The sequence below is a fragment of the Xiphophorus hellerii genome, chromosome 15 (assembly GCF_003331165.1).
Source record: "Xiphophorus hellerii strain 12219 chromosome 15, Xiphophorus_hellerii-4.1, whole genome shotgun sequence".
Lineage (NCBI taxonomy): Eukaryota > Metazoa > Chordata > Actinopteri > Cyprinodontiformes > Poeciliidae > Xiphophorus > Xiphophorus hellerii.
Genome location: NC_045686.1, coordinates 6,431,679 through 6,449,599, shown reverse-complemented (window position 1 = coordinate 6,449,599; position 17,921 = coordinate 6,431,679). Strand labels below are relative to the sequence as shown.

The 17,921-nt window shown below is 40.8% G+C and overlaps 1 protein-coding gene across 9 annotated transcripts in view; it reads left to right on the top strand.

The window, feature by feature from the left end:
* syne1a (spectrin repeat containing, nuclear envelope 1a) overlaps positions 1–17,921 on the top strand; it is a 157,700-nt gene that overhangs the window by 53,711 nt on the left and 86,068 nt on the right. For all 9 annotated transcript variants that reach the window (XM_032585847.1, XM_032585850.1, XM_032585848.1 and 6 more), the window contains exons 31-55: positions 58–198; positions 291–451; positions 718–874; positions 2,207–2,434; positions 2,517–2,612; positions 2,747–2,934; positions 3,783–3,906; positions 4,831–4,997; positions 5,112–5,265; positions 5,395–6,050; positions 6,390–6,569; positions 6,659–6,812; positions 7,808–7,966; positions 8,562–8,744; positions 8,836–8,937; positions 9,529–9,732; positions 10,784–10,991; positions 11,584–11,696; positions 12,143–12,348; positions 12,425–12,586; positions 12,677–12,956; positions 13,136–13,308; positions 14,662–14,971; positions 15,055–15,219; positions 16,668–17,027. In XM_032585847.1, the coding sequence (XP_032441738.1) occupies positions 58–198; positions 291–451; positions 718–874; positions 2,207–2,434; positions 2,517–2,612; positions 2,747–2,934; positions 3,783–3,906; positions 4,831–4,997; positions 5,112–5,265; positions 5,395–6,050; positions 6,390–6,569; positions 6,659–6,812; positions 7,808–7,966; positions 8,562–8,744; positions 8,836–8,937; positions 9,529–9,732; positions 10,784–10,991; positions 11,584–11,696; positions 12,143–12,348; positions 12,425–12,586; positions 12,677–12,956; positions 13,136–13,308; positions 14,662–14,971; positions 15,055–15,219; positions 16,668–17,027 (5,031 nt within the window). The remainder of the gene's footprint in view (positions 1–57; positions 199–290; positions 452–717; positions 875–2,206; positions 2,435–2,516; positions 2,613–2,746; positions 2,935–3,782; positions 3,907–4,830; positions 4,998–5,111; positions 5,266–5,394; positions 6,051–6,389; positions 6,570–6,658; positions 6,813–7,807; positions 7,967–8,561; positions 8,745–8,835; positions 8,938–9,528; positions 9,733–10,783; positions 10,992–11,583; positions 11,697–12,142; positions 12,349–12,424; positions 12,587–12,676; positions 12,957–13,135; positions 13,309–14,661; positions 14,972–15,054; positions 15,220–16,667; positions 17,028–17,921) is intronic.

The following is a 17,921-nucleotide window of genomic DNA, read 5'->3' as shown; positions in this document are numbered from 1 at the left end:
TTCTAGTTTAAAATTCTATCTACTTATATTTCTCCTTTGTTTCTTCATCATGTGAAGACAACCCTGAGCTGCTGGCAAAATTTTGAGATAGAAAAAGAGGAAATCTGGAGGTTTATTACGAACACTGAAAGTGAACTAAACAAGGAACTAATTTTCAATAGCTTGGAGAGCCTGAGGAGTGAACTGGAGCACCTCAAGGTATATTTTATGTACTTAATACAATCTCTTGATTGAGTATTAGCAAATGCTCACTTTGTGAGCATTATCATTTCCATTGTTTTTGTTTCCAGGAGCTTTCCATAGATTTCGAGGAGTATTCTGTACGAGCGGATATCCTTTTGGAGAAGGCAGAAGATATTGAGCTTGGGCCAAAAAATCAGAGTCTTCTACTGCAGCAGGCTGAGTCCTCCAGAGAAATGATCACACAACTTCAGAAACAACTCAAAGAGAAGTTTGTACCTATTGTTTCCTCTCCTTTCAAGCCTGTCTGCCTCTTTTCAGTGACTCTATATGGTGTAATTTGTGTTCAGCTGAATGATGTGCTCAAAGAAACAGGGATAACAGAGATCCAGTAACTGTAGAACATAAGTCTCATGAATCATCAATTGTACTCTTAGATAAGTGAGTACAGTTGTTTGATTTGAGTCTGCTGTCCTGTCATTCAAACTTTTGTGTGTTTAGCAGTTCTTTTAATGACCCGGATGTTTTGTTTCACAGTTTTGTCCTTCTTGAGAAGATGTGTGTGCAATGGGAGAGCTGCAGCAGAGAATCAGAGGCCCTCTCTCTGTGGATCAACGAGAAAGAGAAGGAGCTGGATGCAGTCAGCTCCACATCCTCCTCTGATCCTCTAGATGCTCACATTAACACTGTGGAGGTATGGGTTTCCGCTATCGTTTCTGTTTGTTTTACAATCAGAAGTTTAAATACGCTCATTATCAGCATGAATATCATATTAGATTTGCGGTTAGGGTGAAATTCAGATACAACAAATAGGATTTTTTGTTGATTTTCTCTATTTAACACAAGATTGAGATTATAATACAGACTCAAATATATTCAAACTCCCACTAATATTTGGGTAAATGTCCCACATGTCAATTTTATAGCGCAACAAGCTTCAAATATTGGATTGACTGTATGCATATATTGGAGCCTTGTAGTAAAATTTTGAACTTGTGTTTATTAGAAAAAATTAACAATAATTTTTAACTTGAACATCCAGTTTTAACTTTTTGTAGTCACTGACCTTGCTCATTGTATAATCCACCCTAAAAACAAAACAAAACAAGTAAATAATTGATAATGAGTATATGTGAAGTTCTGACCAAAATTATAAGTCCTGTTGAAGAATTTACTGCTTTACTTTAGCTGTGGGCTGCAGTAAATTTTATTTATAATTTTTTAGTAAATGCAAAATTAAAAGGCTTCTAAGTTTATTGCAGAAGGTGAAAGAATCCCTTTCGCTCAAGCGCTGTTTCTCTGGTGTGCAATATGCATGTGGAAATGATAGCAAATTGTAACTGCATGGATGTTGATAGGTATTTTGTTTACCTAAATACAAAGAAAGAACCACAGACAACGTTTATGAGTTTTCAACCAAGCTTCTGCAGAAGGAGAAAACATAGCAAACCACTTCTCCAAGGTGTTTACCATGCGTTCTGACTCCCTGCAACAGAGCCTGTCTTTTTATTAAGCAGGAGAAAGAAGGGAGTCAAGAGTGAAATGTGGGAGAGTGATAAATCAAAGAATGGCTATTCTGAAACAAGGAAGAACTACATTCTACACACAAGCAGTTCAAGGAGTATCCCAAGATAAGAAGCAGCTGCACCTTCAAGGTTTAGGGAAAAAGCAAGTTTTGTCTTTCACACGGTTTAACGAATTCCTCCTCTCTGGGGTGTGAATACTAAACCTATGAATGAAAAGCAAACTGGTAACTACTTATGTAAGAATGATAACAAAACATAATTATTCTAACAGATGTTATGCATAATTTAAAAACAAATTGGGTCAGCACATGTAGAGATTTAGAAAATTAGTCCATCGTGATGTCTATCATTAATATAATCTCAGTTCTGTCAATTTCAGATTTTCAGAACAAAATTAGGAATGTACTGTATGTATTTAGTGAAATTCTCTGTGGGAATAACAGATTAATCAAATATGTGATTCTCATAATCATTATTTTTGCTGCTTCTTGCCTCTCTAGATGATAGGTGAAGGTTTGGAGGAAAGAAGGACGACTCTTGTCCAGATGGAGGCTGACGTTGAGACCCTGTCCAGATTCGTGACCCCTGGAGAAGCCAGACATATCCGTGTCCAACTCCTACAGACGAGGCGATGCTGTGACGAGCTGATGGGGAGGACAGAGCAGGTCGGCTTACAGCTCAACCAGAGCGCCTCCTACAGGCAGAGATGCAATGATAACCTCGAACAGGTGGACAAACTTACAAAATACTAAAAGTTGTTTATTTTATAGCTCAGCTCAAATATAATCGGACATATTTGTCCACTATCAGGTAAAGAAAACAATGGGAGATCTGAAAGAAAAACTGGACTATCCAATCACTTGTACATCATCATCCGAGACCTACAAGATCCTCCAGGATCACATGGTGAGAACAGATACATCCAGAATTAAAGTGCCTTTATGTTTTCTATCCCAGTATTTAGTAACTTTTTGTGTGTTTAAGGTTTAACTTCTTAACTGCTCCGGGGTTCATCACCAGTATATTTTTATTTACTTCAGGAGGTCTGCCAGGGTGTTGAGCAGCTGAAACCCAGGCTGATGGCACTGTGTTCAGCCTCAAAGAGGCTTGGAGAGAGCAGCCAGCTGGAAGAGGAGGTGGCTGACCTCCAGAAGCAACAGAGAGAGTTAATTGGAGAGGCTGCGGGAAAGCAATCCACACTGGAGAGTCTTCTAGCTCTGTGGCAAAGGTATGGATACATTTCACCAAAAAATTGCATGAAATAATTTGATAGGCGTTAGTCGTTATAACTGTTTACTTTTGTACTGTAGGAAAATGTCTCTCTTTAATCATGTTGAGTGGCTTTTATTCAGATTACTAATTGGTTTCTGTCAATTCCAGAAACAATGCTCCAAAGCTTTTAAAGCAAAAGCAGCTGCTTTTGTTTTCATCTTTAATTTCCTGAGCCTTTCCCTGTCATCTTTTAGTTCCTGCTCACACACACATCTCTTATACTGTTTGTATAAATATTGCAATTTCCCCTTGTTATTGTGCATATGTCCTTTCTGCTGAATTCTCATCTCTTGTCAATTTCCTCTGCTATTCTCTGAAAGACTCTCTCATTTTAGTGTGAAGTAGTAGAACGAGAGCTTGTCTGAGTCTTACTGTCTGCTTCCCTGTCAACATTTGCTTTTCCCTTCTAATTATATTCTTTTTCTTGTCACTTGTTTGACACTGAATAGATTTGCACCAGAGTGATTGTTTTTGTGAAGAGAAAGTAAAGAGCCAGCCTAGTGGCTACAGTTTAGTGTGACATGTCAGTAAATCACTCTAAAAATAAATAATATTCTTGCCGCAAACCTTTTTTTTAATGCATGTATGCCTGTGTGTTACTCTGTTCTTACTTACTCTCTCCTCTGTAGATTTGCATACATATATTTTTACCATTCCACTGATGCAGATTCATGTTCAAAAGAACAAACAGTGTATAGTGTTACAGAGTGTGTGTACATGTTGATTTGAAAGGTTATTTGGTAATCTGCTGTTAAAGAAAGCTTTATTCTCTTACAATTGTGTAATCTGAATTTGAATGAGCAGATATGAAAAAGAGAGTGCATCCATGAAGAGCTGGCTGATCAGATGTGAATCCATGTGCTGCCCGGAAACCGAATTACTCTCTGCAGATAAAGTAAAACTGAGGAATGAACTACAAAATTTGCAGGTAAAATACACTTATTGATTCTGTTGCAAATATTGTTACACCTTAGTCTTTTTGTATTTTGTAGAGTAGCTTGGAAATGTAAAAAATAAAGAAAATAATGTAAGTTTTTCTTTTTTAAAAAATAAGTATCTGAAATGTGAAATTCCTGGCTGTAATATGACCAATTGCCTACAGAAGTTGTAGGCAGAGTCCACCTCTAGATAATTTAATCTCAGCCTTCATAACGGAGTGCAAAGAATAAGACTGTTGTTTAGAGAAAGCCACAAGTTGTTCCCTTTTTCAATTTGCCACAATCACATGTAGTGGACACAGGAAACTTGTGGACAAAGTTTCTAATCCTCTCATCTGATAAAACCATATCTGAACTTTTTAATACACATGATGGAAAATTAATGGCAGAAAACTAGACCCATGTTGGGGTGGAAAGCTGTGTGGGACATTTTTTTTATTGTTTTCAAAAAAGAAGCTTGTCAGAGTTCATGGGAAGATAGATAGATAGGAAGATGAACGGAAGCTGTTAAAGCTGTAGAAGACAAAAGACTGTGGTAGAGTTTTTCTCTTCCATCAGGCCAGTGGACGCTAATATAAAATTGACGACTAAAGTTACTGTGAATAAGATGTTCATGATTTAAATCATAATATGACTCTATGTCAAGGTGTAAACCTGGCCGTCCACGGATGCTTCCAACCACTCTGACAAATAAATTAAAAAAAAGAGATACTTTTCAGATGAACATTGTTTTGGTCTATTATATAAAATCCCAATACAATACTTTAAAGTTTGTGTTTATGATGGACCAAAATGTGAAAAAAAATCTTACAGGAATGCATACTGAATGTGTGTTCACTTTTATGACTTTTGTTGCCTTTTGTGACTCAGTTCAGAGCCTCTGTCAAGCTTTTTGTTGAACTCCCACTTCTCAGGAAATGCAGCAGGAGACACCGTCTTATGAAGCACTCCTCCAGGGTCTTGAAAATCTCCAGCTGTGCCTCTACACCACAGCAGATGAAGCTCGACTCCAGGAGCTCAACTATGACCTTACTCAGCTTCAGGAGAGATACGCTTCTGTGAATATGAGTATATCACACAGGTAATACTTAATTAATTTAAGGATCTCAATATTTGAATCTTTCATGGTTTTCTTTTGTCAAAAATAATAACTGTATAGATATAAGCATTCATCTGCCATCTAATTCTTTTTTAGGAGTAAGCTGCTAGAGCTGCACCTGGATCAGCTGGACCAGTTCGATCAGGCTCTGCTTACAGTGGCACAAAGGAGTGAAAACTTCCTGTCTGTCCTAAGAAACTCTCCCTATGTTCACATCTCAGATCTTGAGGCTGCAATCACTGAAGTAAAGGTAATAAACCAACAATTTCCATTTTCAAATCACATGTACATGTGATCTACATGTAGCTACTGTAAACTAGTTTTTAAAAACTAATTTTGATTTTACATAAGTATGTCTATTTTTCTTGTATTGCTACAGGAACATGAGACACAGCTGCAGGAAAACACATTGTTTACTCAAACCCTGAATCAGAAAGAATCGTCTCTGCTCCGTCGCTCCACTCCAGAGGCTGAACAGCAGCTGCAGGCCTGGACGGAGGATTGTCTGCAACCCTTCAATGAGTCCCAGCGTCTTTTGCTCGTCCGTAAGGAGTGCCTGACTAAATTAAAGACTTTCCTTGCAAAGCGTGAGGCAGCATCTAAGGCTTTGCTCCACCTTAACGAGGCGGTGGAGGGCAGGGGAAGCTGGGACCACTCTAAAGCTGAAGCTCTGCATCGCGGTATTGTGGAAGTCTCTAAAGATGTGGCCCGACTTGAGGCAGAGGCTGTTGGGTTGGACGGGATGCTGAGCAAGGCACACCTGCACCTGTTAGGTACAGAATCGACCGGATCCAAAAACACCAGCGATTCTCAGAGCAGAACTTCCTGCAGAGGACTGGCGGTGGGCCTCATGATGGCTATGGAGGAGGTGCAGAGGGCTGTTGGATGGAGGCAAAGTGAAGTGGATGCTTTAGGGGCGCTGTGGTGCTCTTTTAGAGAGAGGAAGGAAGAAGTGATGAAGAGTTTGAAGAATCTAGAAGACGACGCAAGGCGAGAGGAGGCAAGAGAGTGCTCTGTACAGGCATTTCAAAACAGGTACAGCTATTTTGTTGGAGCCAAAAAACTCCAAATGAAACAATTGACAGACCATCAGGTTGAATCTAACCATCATCAAAATACCTGATTCGTTGTTTGAAAAAATATAAATAGAAAAAGAGGGATGACTTTTGCATGATTTCACATTGTAAAATCCATCCTATAAGTCTTTAATGAAGAGATCTAAATGGTGGCAGACTCTATCTGCCATCTTCAGTAGCAGCCAGACTCCAGCCAGATGGACAAAGTCATTTCAATGTTGCGTCTTAAAACAATGAGATGTATAATGCTGGAATCAGATAATCCCCATTGTTTTTGTTCTGGATTGGTTTCTCCCAGGCTGCGTTTCTTCGTCCAGCTGGAGGATGAGTTGCAGTCTCTGCAGCACTCCCAGCGGTGGTTAGAGGAGAAGGGGAACCAGCTTGTCCAGCGAGACAGCGAGTTGGCAGCTGATGCTCTCAGAGAGGTGGCACTGGTGAAGGCAGCCTGGGAAAATCTGAATACAACAATAACAAATAGGTAAACCTGAGAAAGAATGATGGATGATTACTTCATTTTACTTTTGCCAGTCAGTGATATCTAAATTTGTGCTCTCTGTTCTCTTGCAGTCAGGAGCAGAGCGGCATTGTGGTCGACCTTCTCCGCTTGTTCCTCCATCTGAAGTCGAACATCACCACTGTTGTGGAAAATGCTCAGGCTGTTGCCCACAATCTGCCTGACCACAACCATAACGCTCAGGATGCCAGAAGTGTTTTCACACAAGTTAGTTAAGTTTATTTTTAGAGAAAACAATGCTGGTAAATCATTATTATTGATTTTTTTAAAAATACTTAACTATATTTGTAGCTATTAATTCAGATAATTAATTTTTTCAAGAACGCACTGAGGGTAACTATTAGCTTCCTAATATAGTTTTAGATCGTAGCAACCAAGCTCAGTTTTTCTCAAGGATGCCTGTTGTGCTTAAAGCAATAGTAATGTATGAATCTGGATTATATTTGTGATTAATTGCTGACTGCTTATGCCGAACATAAAATTCATAATTGAGCAGAGGAAGCCAGTGCTTTCTGGATCCAACAGATGTTTGTATGGATAGTGATCAGTGAGCACTAAGTCGATGTCATCTCCTGAAGCATTTTGTAATGGATGTATGCCAGAAATTCAGAATTGCATTTAAAGGAGGCAAACCTGGCACTCCGTAGCCATAAATCAGGAAAGACTTTCCATTCTGCCATGTTTGGACACTGGAATATTTCAGTGGGAGATCTGGGATGCACCCAGTTGAGCTTGGGCCATTGTGGCATTTTACTGGAGGAACTCTCCTATATCTTCCGTTAGTTTTCCCCTTTCCTTTTCTGTACAATATTGTGCTGGAAAAAATACTTTTATTTGGTTCTTTGCAACCAGATGAACTCACATGGATCCAGAACTTTAAAATATGACTGCTGCATAGTTATAACTATGACAGAAAATTTCACAAGAGTTGTTGACTGTATTTGTGCAAAAATATATATTTTAGGTTTTGCAATTGTCCTTTGGCGTTTATTTAATCCTCAGTTGTGATGATATGAATCTTTTATTTTTATATGTCTGTTTTATATGTCAAAACTTCTTTCATAAGAGAATTGGTCTGGTTGCTGACTGACTTCATGAAATGCACTGGATCCAAATGGCTCTAACCACCCAGTTTGAATCGTATCTCTCCCTCTAGTGGCAGCCTGCTATCAATATCTGTGCTCTGGTGTCTGTCCATGCAGCATGAAACTGTCCAAGCTGAACTGAGAGAAAAACAAGATGACATGGACCAGCTCATCTCCACGGTTGAGGACCTGCAGAGAGAATTGGAGCGGGTTCCCAAATCGGATATGTTTTCTGTCCTGAGTGAAATGGAAGCTCTCAGGGATCAGTGGCTGCTGGTGAGTTGTGTCTTAAAAACACAGGCTGTACTGTGTCTCTTCTTTAAGAAAATAACTGCATCATAAAATCAGAAACTAATGGCTTGTATATATAATCACAGATGTTTCAGAATCAGCTAATTAAAATTTATAAGTTTTCCAGGAACAATCAGATCACAGTCTTGATTGGAAATACTATGACGAGCAAAAGAGTATGAATTGATTTTCAAAAAAGTTAATTATGTTATCTACAATCCAGTTCAGCCAAGAACCAGGGTCATTTTGGTATTTACCTCCAGGATTTATTTTTTATTTATACATTTTCTCCTTTGTTAGGACTTATTTATCTCCTCAACTGTCACAAATGAGACAGAACAACAAACATGTCTAGACAGGTTATCTTCCTTTTATGTCGCTCCCTCATGTCTCACTCCCACATCTGTCAAACTAATTATGCCTCATTTTTCCTCCACCTCCCCGAAAAGCCCACCATCCCTTGTTAAGGAGAGATGGAGGCGGCTAAAAAACAAAAGAGGGAGACCCTTCCTCTGCTTTTGATTGAGACGCATTCTGCTCTGCACTCAAACTGCTCGTCTTTGCATTTTTATTCTTTCAGGTCTCAGAGAAAATCCAAACAAATACAGAAAGGCTCAGCTACTGCGTAAAACTTTGGGATGACTTGAAGGCCATGGAGAACGACATCAACCAGTGGATGACCGGGTCCATCTCCGATCTCACCGACAGTGTTGCCAGACTCAGTGACAAGGATTCGGCCGAGGCCTGTCTTACCATGTTTCAGGTTAGCTCTTGCTGGATGGTGATGACAGAGAGGAGGTGTTCAGGGAGGTAATAGTGGGCTTAATTTCAATTTCTCACACTTTGAACTAAAGGTTGAGGTGGAAAAGAGGGAGCAGATGTTGGATATCCTGCAGGAGAGAGTGGCAGAGCTGAAGGAACGAGCCAAACTGCAGGAGACGCCAATACAAATGCAGGTGAATATTATGGGAACCTGTATTCAGTTTAATCCATATTAAGCAAAAAAGCTACAAAGCTTAAATAGATCAAACTGTGTTGATGCTCTATTTATTTCCGTTAACTTTTGACTGTATACATAAAATCAACATTCTACACCACGGAGTTGCTATTAAGCATCTTTTACTCTTTACCCAGCATTATGAACTGGTTTAAGTAGTCTAAACTTTATTTTTAATAAACTGATTTTACCTAATGATGTGGAAAAATTACAGTTAGGTTACACCTGCTAGTTGTATTGCTATATGTTTATTCTAAGTTCTGTATATTCCCACCAAGTTAAAGCTGTTTGGGTTACATGCACAAGGTTGGACGTTGTTTTTTCCCAGCTGCATGGGAACCAGTCTGATTCCCATGCTTTGGATCCCTTATCCCTTTATAAAAAACTCATGTGTTGGCTCTACCTGGCAGAGCTTTCCGTTTCAGACTTGCTTCATTATTGACTGTCCTGTGAGCTCTCTGAGTTGTGCACAATTCATGAATAAACCTGATTGAGTGATTTTACCTGAACAGTGCTTGGAAATAGTTTTTTTTCCACGACACCTAACCAGGTTCTGGAGTCGGATCTGAGGAAGAAAATGCTCCATGCGCAGGAGGCGTACAACCAGGCCAAACACACCCTGACATACTTCGACTTCCAGAAGCAGCGACTTGATGACCTGATGTCCCAGATGACCGAGCGGCTGGAGGCTGTGGAGGGATCCTTGTCAGACCTCACTGAAGCTGGTTCCCTCGAAGACATTTGTACTGTGAAGGTACAGCTTTATCATTTTATTCTGTTCCGTTTGGGGCATGTTTAAGCTTTAAACTGATCTTCCATAACAATATGATCCAATATTGAGTAAATAATGCTAGTACTTTAGCAAGTAAGACAACTTTGACATTAACAAATGAAATGTTTACTAACATATCTGGAAGGAATTTGGTGTTAATTTTAGGATCAATGCTGTGGTTAAGGGTTAACATCTGCTACAGCCTCAGGTGTTTTCTTCTGCCTCTGACAGGTTTTCTTCTAGGGTTTTTCTCTGTTTAGCTCCAGTCTGGTCAGGCATCAACTCTGACCAGCCTCTCTGTCCCCACTGGAGAAAAGCTTTGCCCCCAGCATGATGCTGCCACCACTATGCCACCACTATTTTAGGGGTGGTTTATTCAGAGTAAATTTTACATACTCCCCAAAAAGTTACAATTTGCTTTTATCTACTCAGAGCACCCACTCCCACATGTTCGCTGAGTCTCTTTAACAGGAAGTTTTTCATGACTTACTGTTGTCAAGCAAGCTGTAGCAGAAACAACCTGCATAGGACATTAGGATATTTTAGGATATTTTTCAAACTGGCATCCATAAGAATAGCAGGACACAGCTCTCTTGTTGTTGTAATATGCTAAACAGACTTATATAATGTTTTTTCTTGAGTCACACTGACAACTCAAAGCAATTTAGTCTCATTTATCAAGCTGTACTTGCCTACATTCACACTGGGTTTAGGTGACTTGCCCACTTACTTTTCCACTGTTGCCCTAGGTGATATCAATACTGTTATTCATTTTAGTTTAAGCACTGATCATACTTTGGCTATTTGGTGAGTAATCTAACAAAAAAAAATCATTCCTGTTGTGATACCTTTTTAAAATCCTTACGTCACTCAAATTGTGCTTCCTTTTGTCCTGAAGATGCTATTTCCAGAAATAAAGCATCACTTTCTGAGCAAAGCGCTACCCTTGTGCGGCATAGAAACAGTAAATCAAATTGAGATGTAGATGATGCAACAGTCGTAACTCTTGATTTCTCACTGTTTTCCACTAAAGGACCTGCAGAGTGTTGTGCAGCGACAGAGGGCAGACATGGACTCGGCTAGAGATGCCCTGACTTCCCTGAGCAGAACGCATCCGTCTCATGAGCTTTCAGTCCTCTCCTCTGATCTCACCTCCATCGCCAAGCGAACAGAGGTTGTTGCCCAACGCTGTGCCAAAACCAGAGGCAGCCTGCAGGATGGATTACAGCTCCACTTCAATGGTAAGACATGATGGGTGGGTTTAGGTTAGAAAGGTGTAATTTCTTTAGTCATATAAAGATGGTGATTTGTCAAAAAGGAGTAGTAAGCTAAACGTATTCCCAGAAGAAGAGAAATTAGACTCATAAGAGTGTTTAAAATCTCATAATCTGCCGATTGAACACAGCACAATTACTCAAAGCAGTGTAATTCGTTCGCGTTAGCTGTGCAACAGATTTGCGGTTGATTATCCTTCATTTTTCCCTAGAGGACACTCAATCCTCCCACAACAACCCACACACCGTCCATGCACATTATCAGGTACACTGATGCACTCTTTTCGCTTCGACACACACCTGTGCCTCGGAGAGCAATGTTGACTTCGTCACATCCGACCTCGAGGGAGCCATTTCAGGCTTGTTGCCAAGGCAGCAAGTCTGCATGCCATGGACACACCCACACTTCCCATCTGCCTCAGCACATTACCTCTCCTCTTCTCCTCCTTTGACTTTTAAATCTTCTCTGGCCTTTATTTGTTGTGCCCACTTCTGTAACTTCTCCACAAATTGTTTTTGGGTTGCAGCTAGTCTGTTTTTTTTCTTCTCCTCAAAACAGAGCTTGTCCAAGACTTTAAGTCGTGGCTCACAGAACTGAAGTTGGAGCTGAAAGATTGTTTTAATCAATCAGGAGATGTCGTCCTCCTTACAGCCAAGTTACAAAGACTGAAGGTACTTTGGATTCTTTATTTCTCTCTGTGCACATTGCAGTAGTACAATAAATTTGTCAAATCTTTCAGTTTTCCATCATTTCCTATTTCACCTGCTGGTGAAATAGGAAATGATGGATATCTATATCTATATCTATATATCTATATCTATAGATATACAGTATATATATATATATATATATATATATAAAATATATATAAGAAAGTTTGCATTTTCTTTACTTAGTGGTTTCAGGGATCTGAGTGCCACAAAATCATAAACACGACTTCAGATTTTTACTTGTTAGAAAATTAAATGTATCTCTTTCTTGCCAGTTCACAATAAAGCACTACTTTGTGTTGTCATCAAATAAAACAAGCCAAAGTTTGTGGTGACAAAAAAAAATTGAGGGACTGTTTCAGCAATTTGTCAGTGCCAACATAACATGTTTCTCTCTCCTACCACAGGTCTCAGTTGAGCAGATGTCAAAGGGTGAAGAGCGTCTCTCTCAGGTTCGTAAAGAAGCCGAGAAACTTCAGCTCCACCTGAGCAAAGTCGGAGCAGCACAGGTCAAAGAAAGTCTTTCCTCCTGTCAGAAAGAGTGGAAGAATTTCCAGGACAGCTGCTGTCAGAGCCAGCAAGACCTGCAAGAGAGTATTGACGTTTTGAAAAAGTAAGCTGCAAAAGCTCTGATGAAACATTAATAGAAAATCTTTATTTAATGCATTTTTTTCCTTCCCCTGTATTAGTTTTGATGATGGTGTGGCGAATACACGAGAGTGGCTGAAGAAGATTGATCTCGGCCTCAAGAGCGAGCCTGTTGTTGTGACAGAGAGCCAGAGAGGAGCTTCAGATCCCACAGACGAGCTGCAGAGAATAGAGAACTTAAATCAGGATCTGATAGCACAAAGGTTTGAAGAGGGGATGCCCGGGGCCATATGTTGTACATGCTGGAAGATCAGCTGTCAGAGTAATATTTTTTTCCCTTTCTTTTTATCTAGGGAGTCCATTGAGCGTGTCTGTCAGGAGGCCCAGACTCTCTCTGAATCCGGCCGCGGTTCGGGAGGAGAGGTCAGAGTGGCGGGCCAGCTCCAGATGGAGTACCAAGCCCTCCTGAAGGCAGCCAGGGAGAGACTGCAGGGCTGCCAGGAGAGCCAGGCCTTTTTAGACACCCTCCAGGGAGTTTGGGCCTGGCTGGAGGAGATCCAAGAGAGACTGGGAACCGTGGACAGCACGATTGGAACGAAAGAGCAGCTGGAGCAGAGACTGGAGACCGTGCAGGTGAGACACAGGGTGTCAAGAACTCTACACTTAATAAATGTTACAATAAACTTTGCTACTAAGGATCCAGATTTCTTTAAATCAGACACAAGAGGGGGCTGTTTGTTTTAGAAAAGCCTTTCCAGGTCCAGTTCTTTTGTCTATTTCCAGTTTTTAGAGACTCTCCTCTGTTTGCACAGGACATCCTGCTTTTGAAGGGAGAAGGGGAGGTGAAGCTGAATATGGTGATGGGTAAGGCTGAGCTCGCCCTGCGTAGCTACGGAGCTGGTGGACAGGAAGTGGTCCGCTCTCAGCTGCAGGAAGTGGAGGATGCATGGGCGACGCTGCTGGTTACTGCAATGAGTTGCCACAGGTAATGCAACTTACTGCATGAACCTACACTGCCTGGCTAAACCATTTAACCTTTTAACATTTTGCCATATTTCAACTACAAACGTCAATGGATTTTATAGGATAGACTTACAAAGAATAATGCAAAATAGTGAAGTGGAGGAATTTCCCCCTTTTACTACCTCCACATTTCATCCAATTAATAAGTTTACATGTTGAGCAAACATGTTAAATAATGTACTCTGGTCAGATGAGACCAAATTTGAACCATGTGGCTGACATATCATGTAAAATCGCCCGACTGTGAAACATGGTGTTGACAGCATCATGCTGTGGGAATGCCTTTCTTCAGTAGAGACTGACACAGGAACCTTAAAAATGGTTGTCATTTCTCTTTAACTTCACAATTGTTCTCTGCTTTGTGTTATTATAGAGTACCAAGAAAACAGAACTACAAAATAGTTTGATACAATAACTTAGCAAAATATAAATACCTTTGCAAGTCAGTGTCAATTCAGATTTAGAAAGATCTATGAAGAAAATGGCAACATTTTAAACTAAAGAGATCTTCATTTTTACCACTTTGTCACTTGTATTGTTGCTTTATCCATTTCTTCCCTTCTCAACTTTGCTTTTTATCATTTGCCATTAAAAGATTTGCCTTATGGCCATTTTAGAGACAATTCATCTGTGTGCCAGAAAGTCCTCACAGTGGGGAGCTTGTTGTTTTCATCATGATAGAGTGTGTGTCATTCCTATTAATTACCATTAGGGTAAATACATAATGAGAAATATTCGTCTTGTTTTCTAAATCTGATTGATATGTCTTAGTTTGCCCTCTTCATGTGTGCACGCGCCTAAGCAATGCACATGACCTGCTTTGTGTGTGTGTTTAATTGAGCAATTATAGTTCCTGTTAGGAAAAAAATTGATCTCATTAGTGGCTAAATGGGGGATGGCAAACAGCGGGTCACACGGGGGGGAGTGTTTGTGTTTTAAGAGGAAAGCGGGAACAGGAGGCGAGGGGTAGCAGGTGAACGAGAGGTGTCTCTGTGTGGACATTGGGTGTTTGTGCATATGGGGGTGACAGATGGCAAGGAATATTATGGGTGTGTATCTTTGTCTGTGTGTGTTTGAACCCATCCAATAAAAGAGGATCAAGACACTTGGCCAGCGGTACTGACAATTTAGAAATATAGACTTAAGATTTAAGGAGATTATCCATGATCTTGACTGCATCTTAAACTCTTCAGATAATACTTTTTGGTCATGAAACAGATTGTTAAATGTAAATTTTGATTTTGAGTGGTTTTTCTTTGCTTTCAAGTCGAACATGTCAGAGATAAATACGGGGATATACTCTTTTTCATTGTAGTCGATTAGAGTGGACTGTGTCTCAGTGGGGGGGATACCTTGAGAGTGCTGCTCAGCTGCAAAAATGGATGGAAGCTGTGAAGAGGGAGGTGTGCGCCCCACTCCCACCACAGCCCGGACCCAGAGAGAAGGCCTCCCAGTTGGAGAGACTCAGAGCCCTAATGGCTGACCTGGAAGACCACCAGATGGCGCTCTCCAGCCTGGAGGAAAAAGCCAGAGAACTGTTCAAAAAGACGAGTCATGTCAGCTTTAACCACGGTGCTCGCACTCATCTACAGGTGCAGTTTGACCATCTCACAGCTTTGGTTGAGGTAAATGCCACCACATTTAATTGCACTCATTGTTTTGAGTAAAAGTATTTCGAAAAACTTTAATCTTTGTGTTCTTTCTGTAGGAGAGAGTTCGTCTGGCTCAGGCGGTGGTGTTGGAGCACCAGGACTACCTGGAAGCTGTTCGGGAGCTCACTGATTGGCTGATGTCTGCAGGGAAAGAGCTGCAGCATTGGTCTGATACATCAGGAGACTCCGCCTCCATCAGGAAAAAACTGTCAGAAGTAAAGGTAATGATCAAAAATTATTTCAGCATCTCTACTGCTACTGCTATTTTATTTTTTGTCAAATTACTAGAAAAAAATGAATAAAACGGTTGTCTTTCAGAAGAATCAATCACAAATTTTCTACAGTATCAACCAACAAGTCAGTGGGAAATAAAGTTTTTTCGTCCAGCATGTCTGTTAATGTTATGCCAAAGTGTGGACAAATGAAAGGTTCAGTTGTATCGTCCAGTTGGTTGTTTATGTTAGTAGAGAGGCTTTTACTGATGTTACTGGTGTTTGAGTTTTGTGTCAGGTCTTACTTGTTGATTTTAATTAGAAATCATAACACAAGAACCATAACACAAAGAGATTAGATTTATTTGTGAGCTTGAATTCAAAAGATGAATTCAAGGAACATTGATCTTAAAATAAAGAAGTGCTACAGGATCCTTAATAGGAAAAAAATCAAGGAAGAAAAAATTATTTAAATAGTTGATTCTTCATCTAAAAAGGTAAGTACAGTAGATGCCCAGTGGGAGTCATTTTCTGTAATTTGCACCCATTTCAAGGTGTTAAACTTGATGTCATTTGGGAAAATAGCTGAAATCTGAGTGAAAAATGAAAAATTAATAGTTGATCCTCCTCTTTCACATGCTGATTGTAGCTACAGCAACCCATAAAACGCTCTACAAAAAACAAACACAACCTGACTAAGTTTTGAGATGAGCATAAACCCGTCAAAATTATTGTGATGTAAATTTCAGGAAACAAAAAAATGTTAAAGGTCATAATGACGGAAGCTGATTTCAGTCTCACTCTGAACCAGAAGAATCCAGGGACAAAATAGAGAGTGAATTTCTGCTTATTATTCACATCAGTTCCAAATATATCCAGGTTTTTTGGTTGTTTTTTTGTGTGGGGGTTGCATATCTGGTGCAAATTACTGATAATTATTGTGTAAGAATTAAACGCAGTGCTTATCTTCTTGTCTGTTGAATAATTCTCAGCTATCATGGTGAGAAAATATGTAGGGAGATGTTGATTTGCATTTAAATTTTACACATGCATCCTAATTATCACGTTATGAATGTGTGTTTGCCAAGCTACTGACTAAAGCAATTTGGAGGAGACTGGATTTCTTGTACATACAAATTTATTACTGATAACTGTCTGTTCTCACACTGATCAGACGCTCTTTTTTTTAACCATATTTTACTGCCTCATCACCCTTCAGTGTTTACTTTTCAAACGGAAGCAAACGGGGTTAGAGGAAAAAGTGGTTAAGATCCCAGAGATGACAAGAGACCCAACATCAGCACCGATGATAAGCAGGAGGAATCAAAGAGTCAGACATGAAGATAAAAATAGACATAAGAGCGAAGCACTACAGCTTTAAACACAGACCACGCATCCTGAGAGTACAGTTTCCTTAGCCACAGTTTCCGTAGCAACTTTCCTTTCCCTCTCTCCAGGAGCGTGTAAAGTGTCGACTCCTGGAGGGCCGGGAGCGCCTCAGCCGGGTCCGACGCAGCGCAGCGACCACGGCGGAGCACACGGCGGCGGGCGGCTGCGAGGCCATGGACCGGCAGCTGGGGGCGCTGTCACATGCCCTGGAGCAGTGGGAGGGGGCCGCCCTGAGGGCCAGAGACGGCCTGGAGGGGGCCCTGGCCGCCGCCGAAGCTTCGGAAGAAGAGTACGACCATCTGACCGCCTGCCTGGAGGAGCGTCTGAAGGAGTTTGATGGCTGCCTGAGGGGGTGGAGCCAGGAGCTGGTTAAAGCTGAGGGACGGAGTAGCGGCGAGGAGGCGGTGGAGGGATGGAAGCTGGCTAAGGTAATATAAATTTAAATAGTCTTCACTGTAACATAAATCATTTGTCTCTAAACAATAGTTTATTTAGAAGAAAAACTCACTGGATTGTGTAAATGTTTGCATGCAGTCAGAGAAAGTAATTAGCATTCTCTAATAGAAAGCACATGTACACACAATCTGCAGAAATCCTCTGCATTCACTCACAAGTAATTATCCATTCTATTACTGAATCCTGAAAACAGATTAGTTTGTAAATCAGCTTTACTGGGAGGGCATAATGACAGCTACAATCCCGTCAGTTTCCCCAGGTCTCCGCTTCTGTCCCCTCCATCTCTAAATGTTTTTGTTTTTGCTGCCATTATTTTCCACTATCTCTCCTCTCCAAACACTCTCTTATTGTTATTTTGTCTCCCCTCAATCTGAACTCATCTTGCTTGAAATAAAAGGAGCAGTTTTCTTTTCCGTTTTCGGTTGCTGAGATTACGCCTTGATCCTCCTGCTCCTCACCTCCCCTGCTGCTCTGTCGCCAACCTCAACGGGATGTTTACATTTTGACAATTGCTCCTCATTGTCAGGGCCATGCCAGCACGCTCAACCTCCCAACTCCTCCCCAGGCTTCGTCGGCCGTGCCTTACTCCGGTTTTCCTCAATTTGTGGGGCTGTCAAAGAACAGAGGAGGAGTTTTTGTCCCCCTCCTCCGCTCCTTTCTCCTCCTTCCAGCAGCTTGTTTCCTGTGTCCGGCCGTGTTTTCGTTGCGCGCTTGTTTGCGTGCGTTTGAACCGACTCTGCGTCTGTTAGAGCTGACAGCTGAATTCCACCGGGAGAAAGCGAGCGGGAGAAAAAAAAATGTGTGAGAGGGAAGAAGTCGAATGAGTAGGAGGAGGGCGAGAGGAGGAGAGAGAAAGTAGTGGAAGC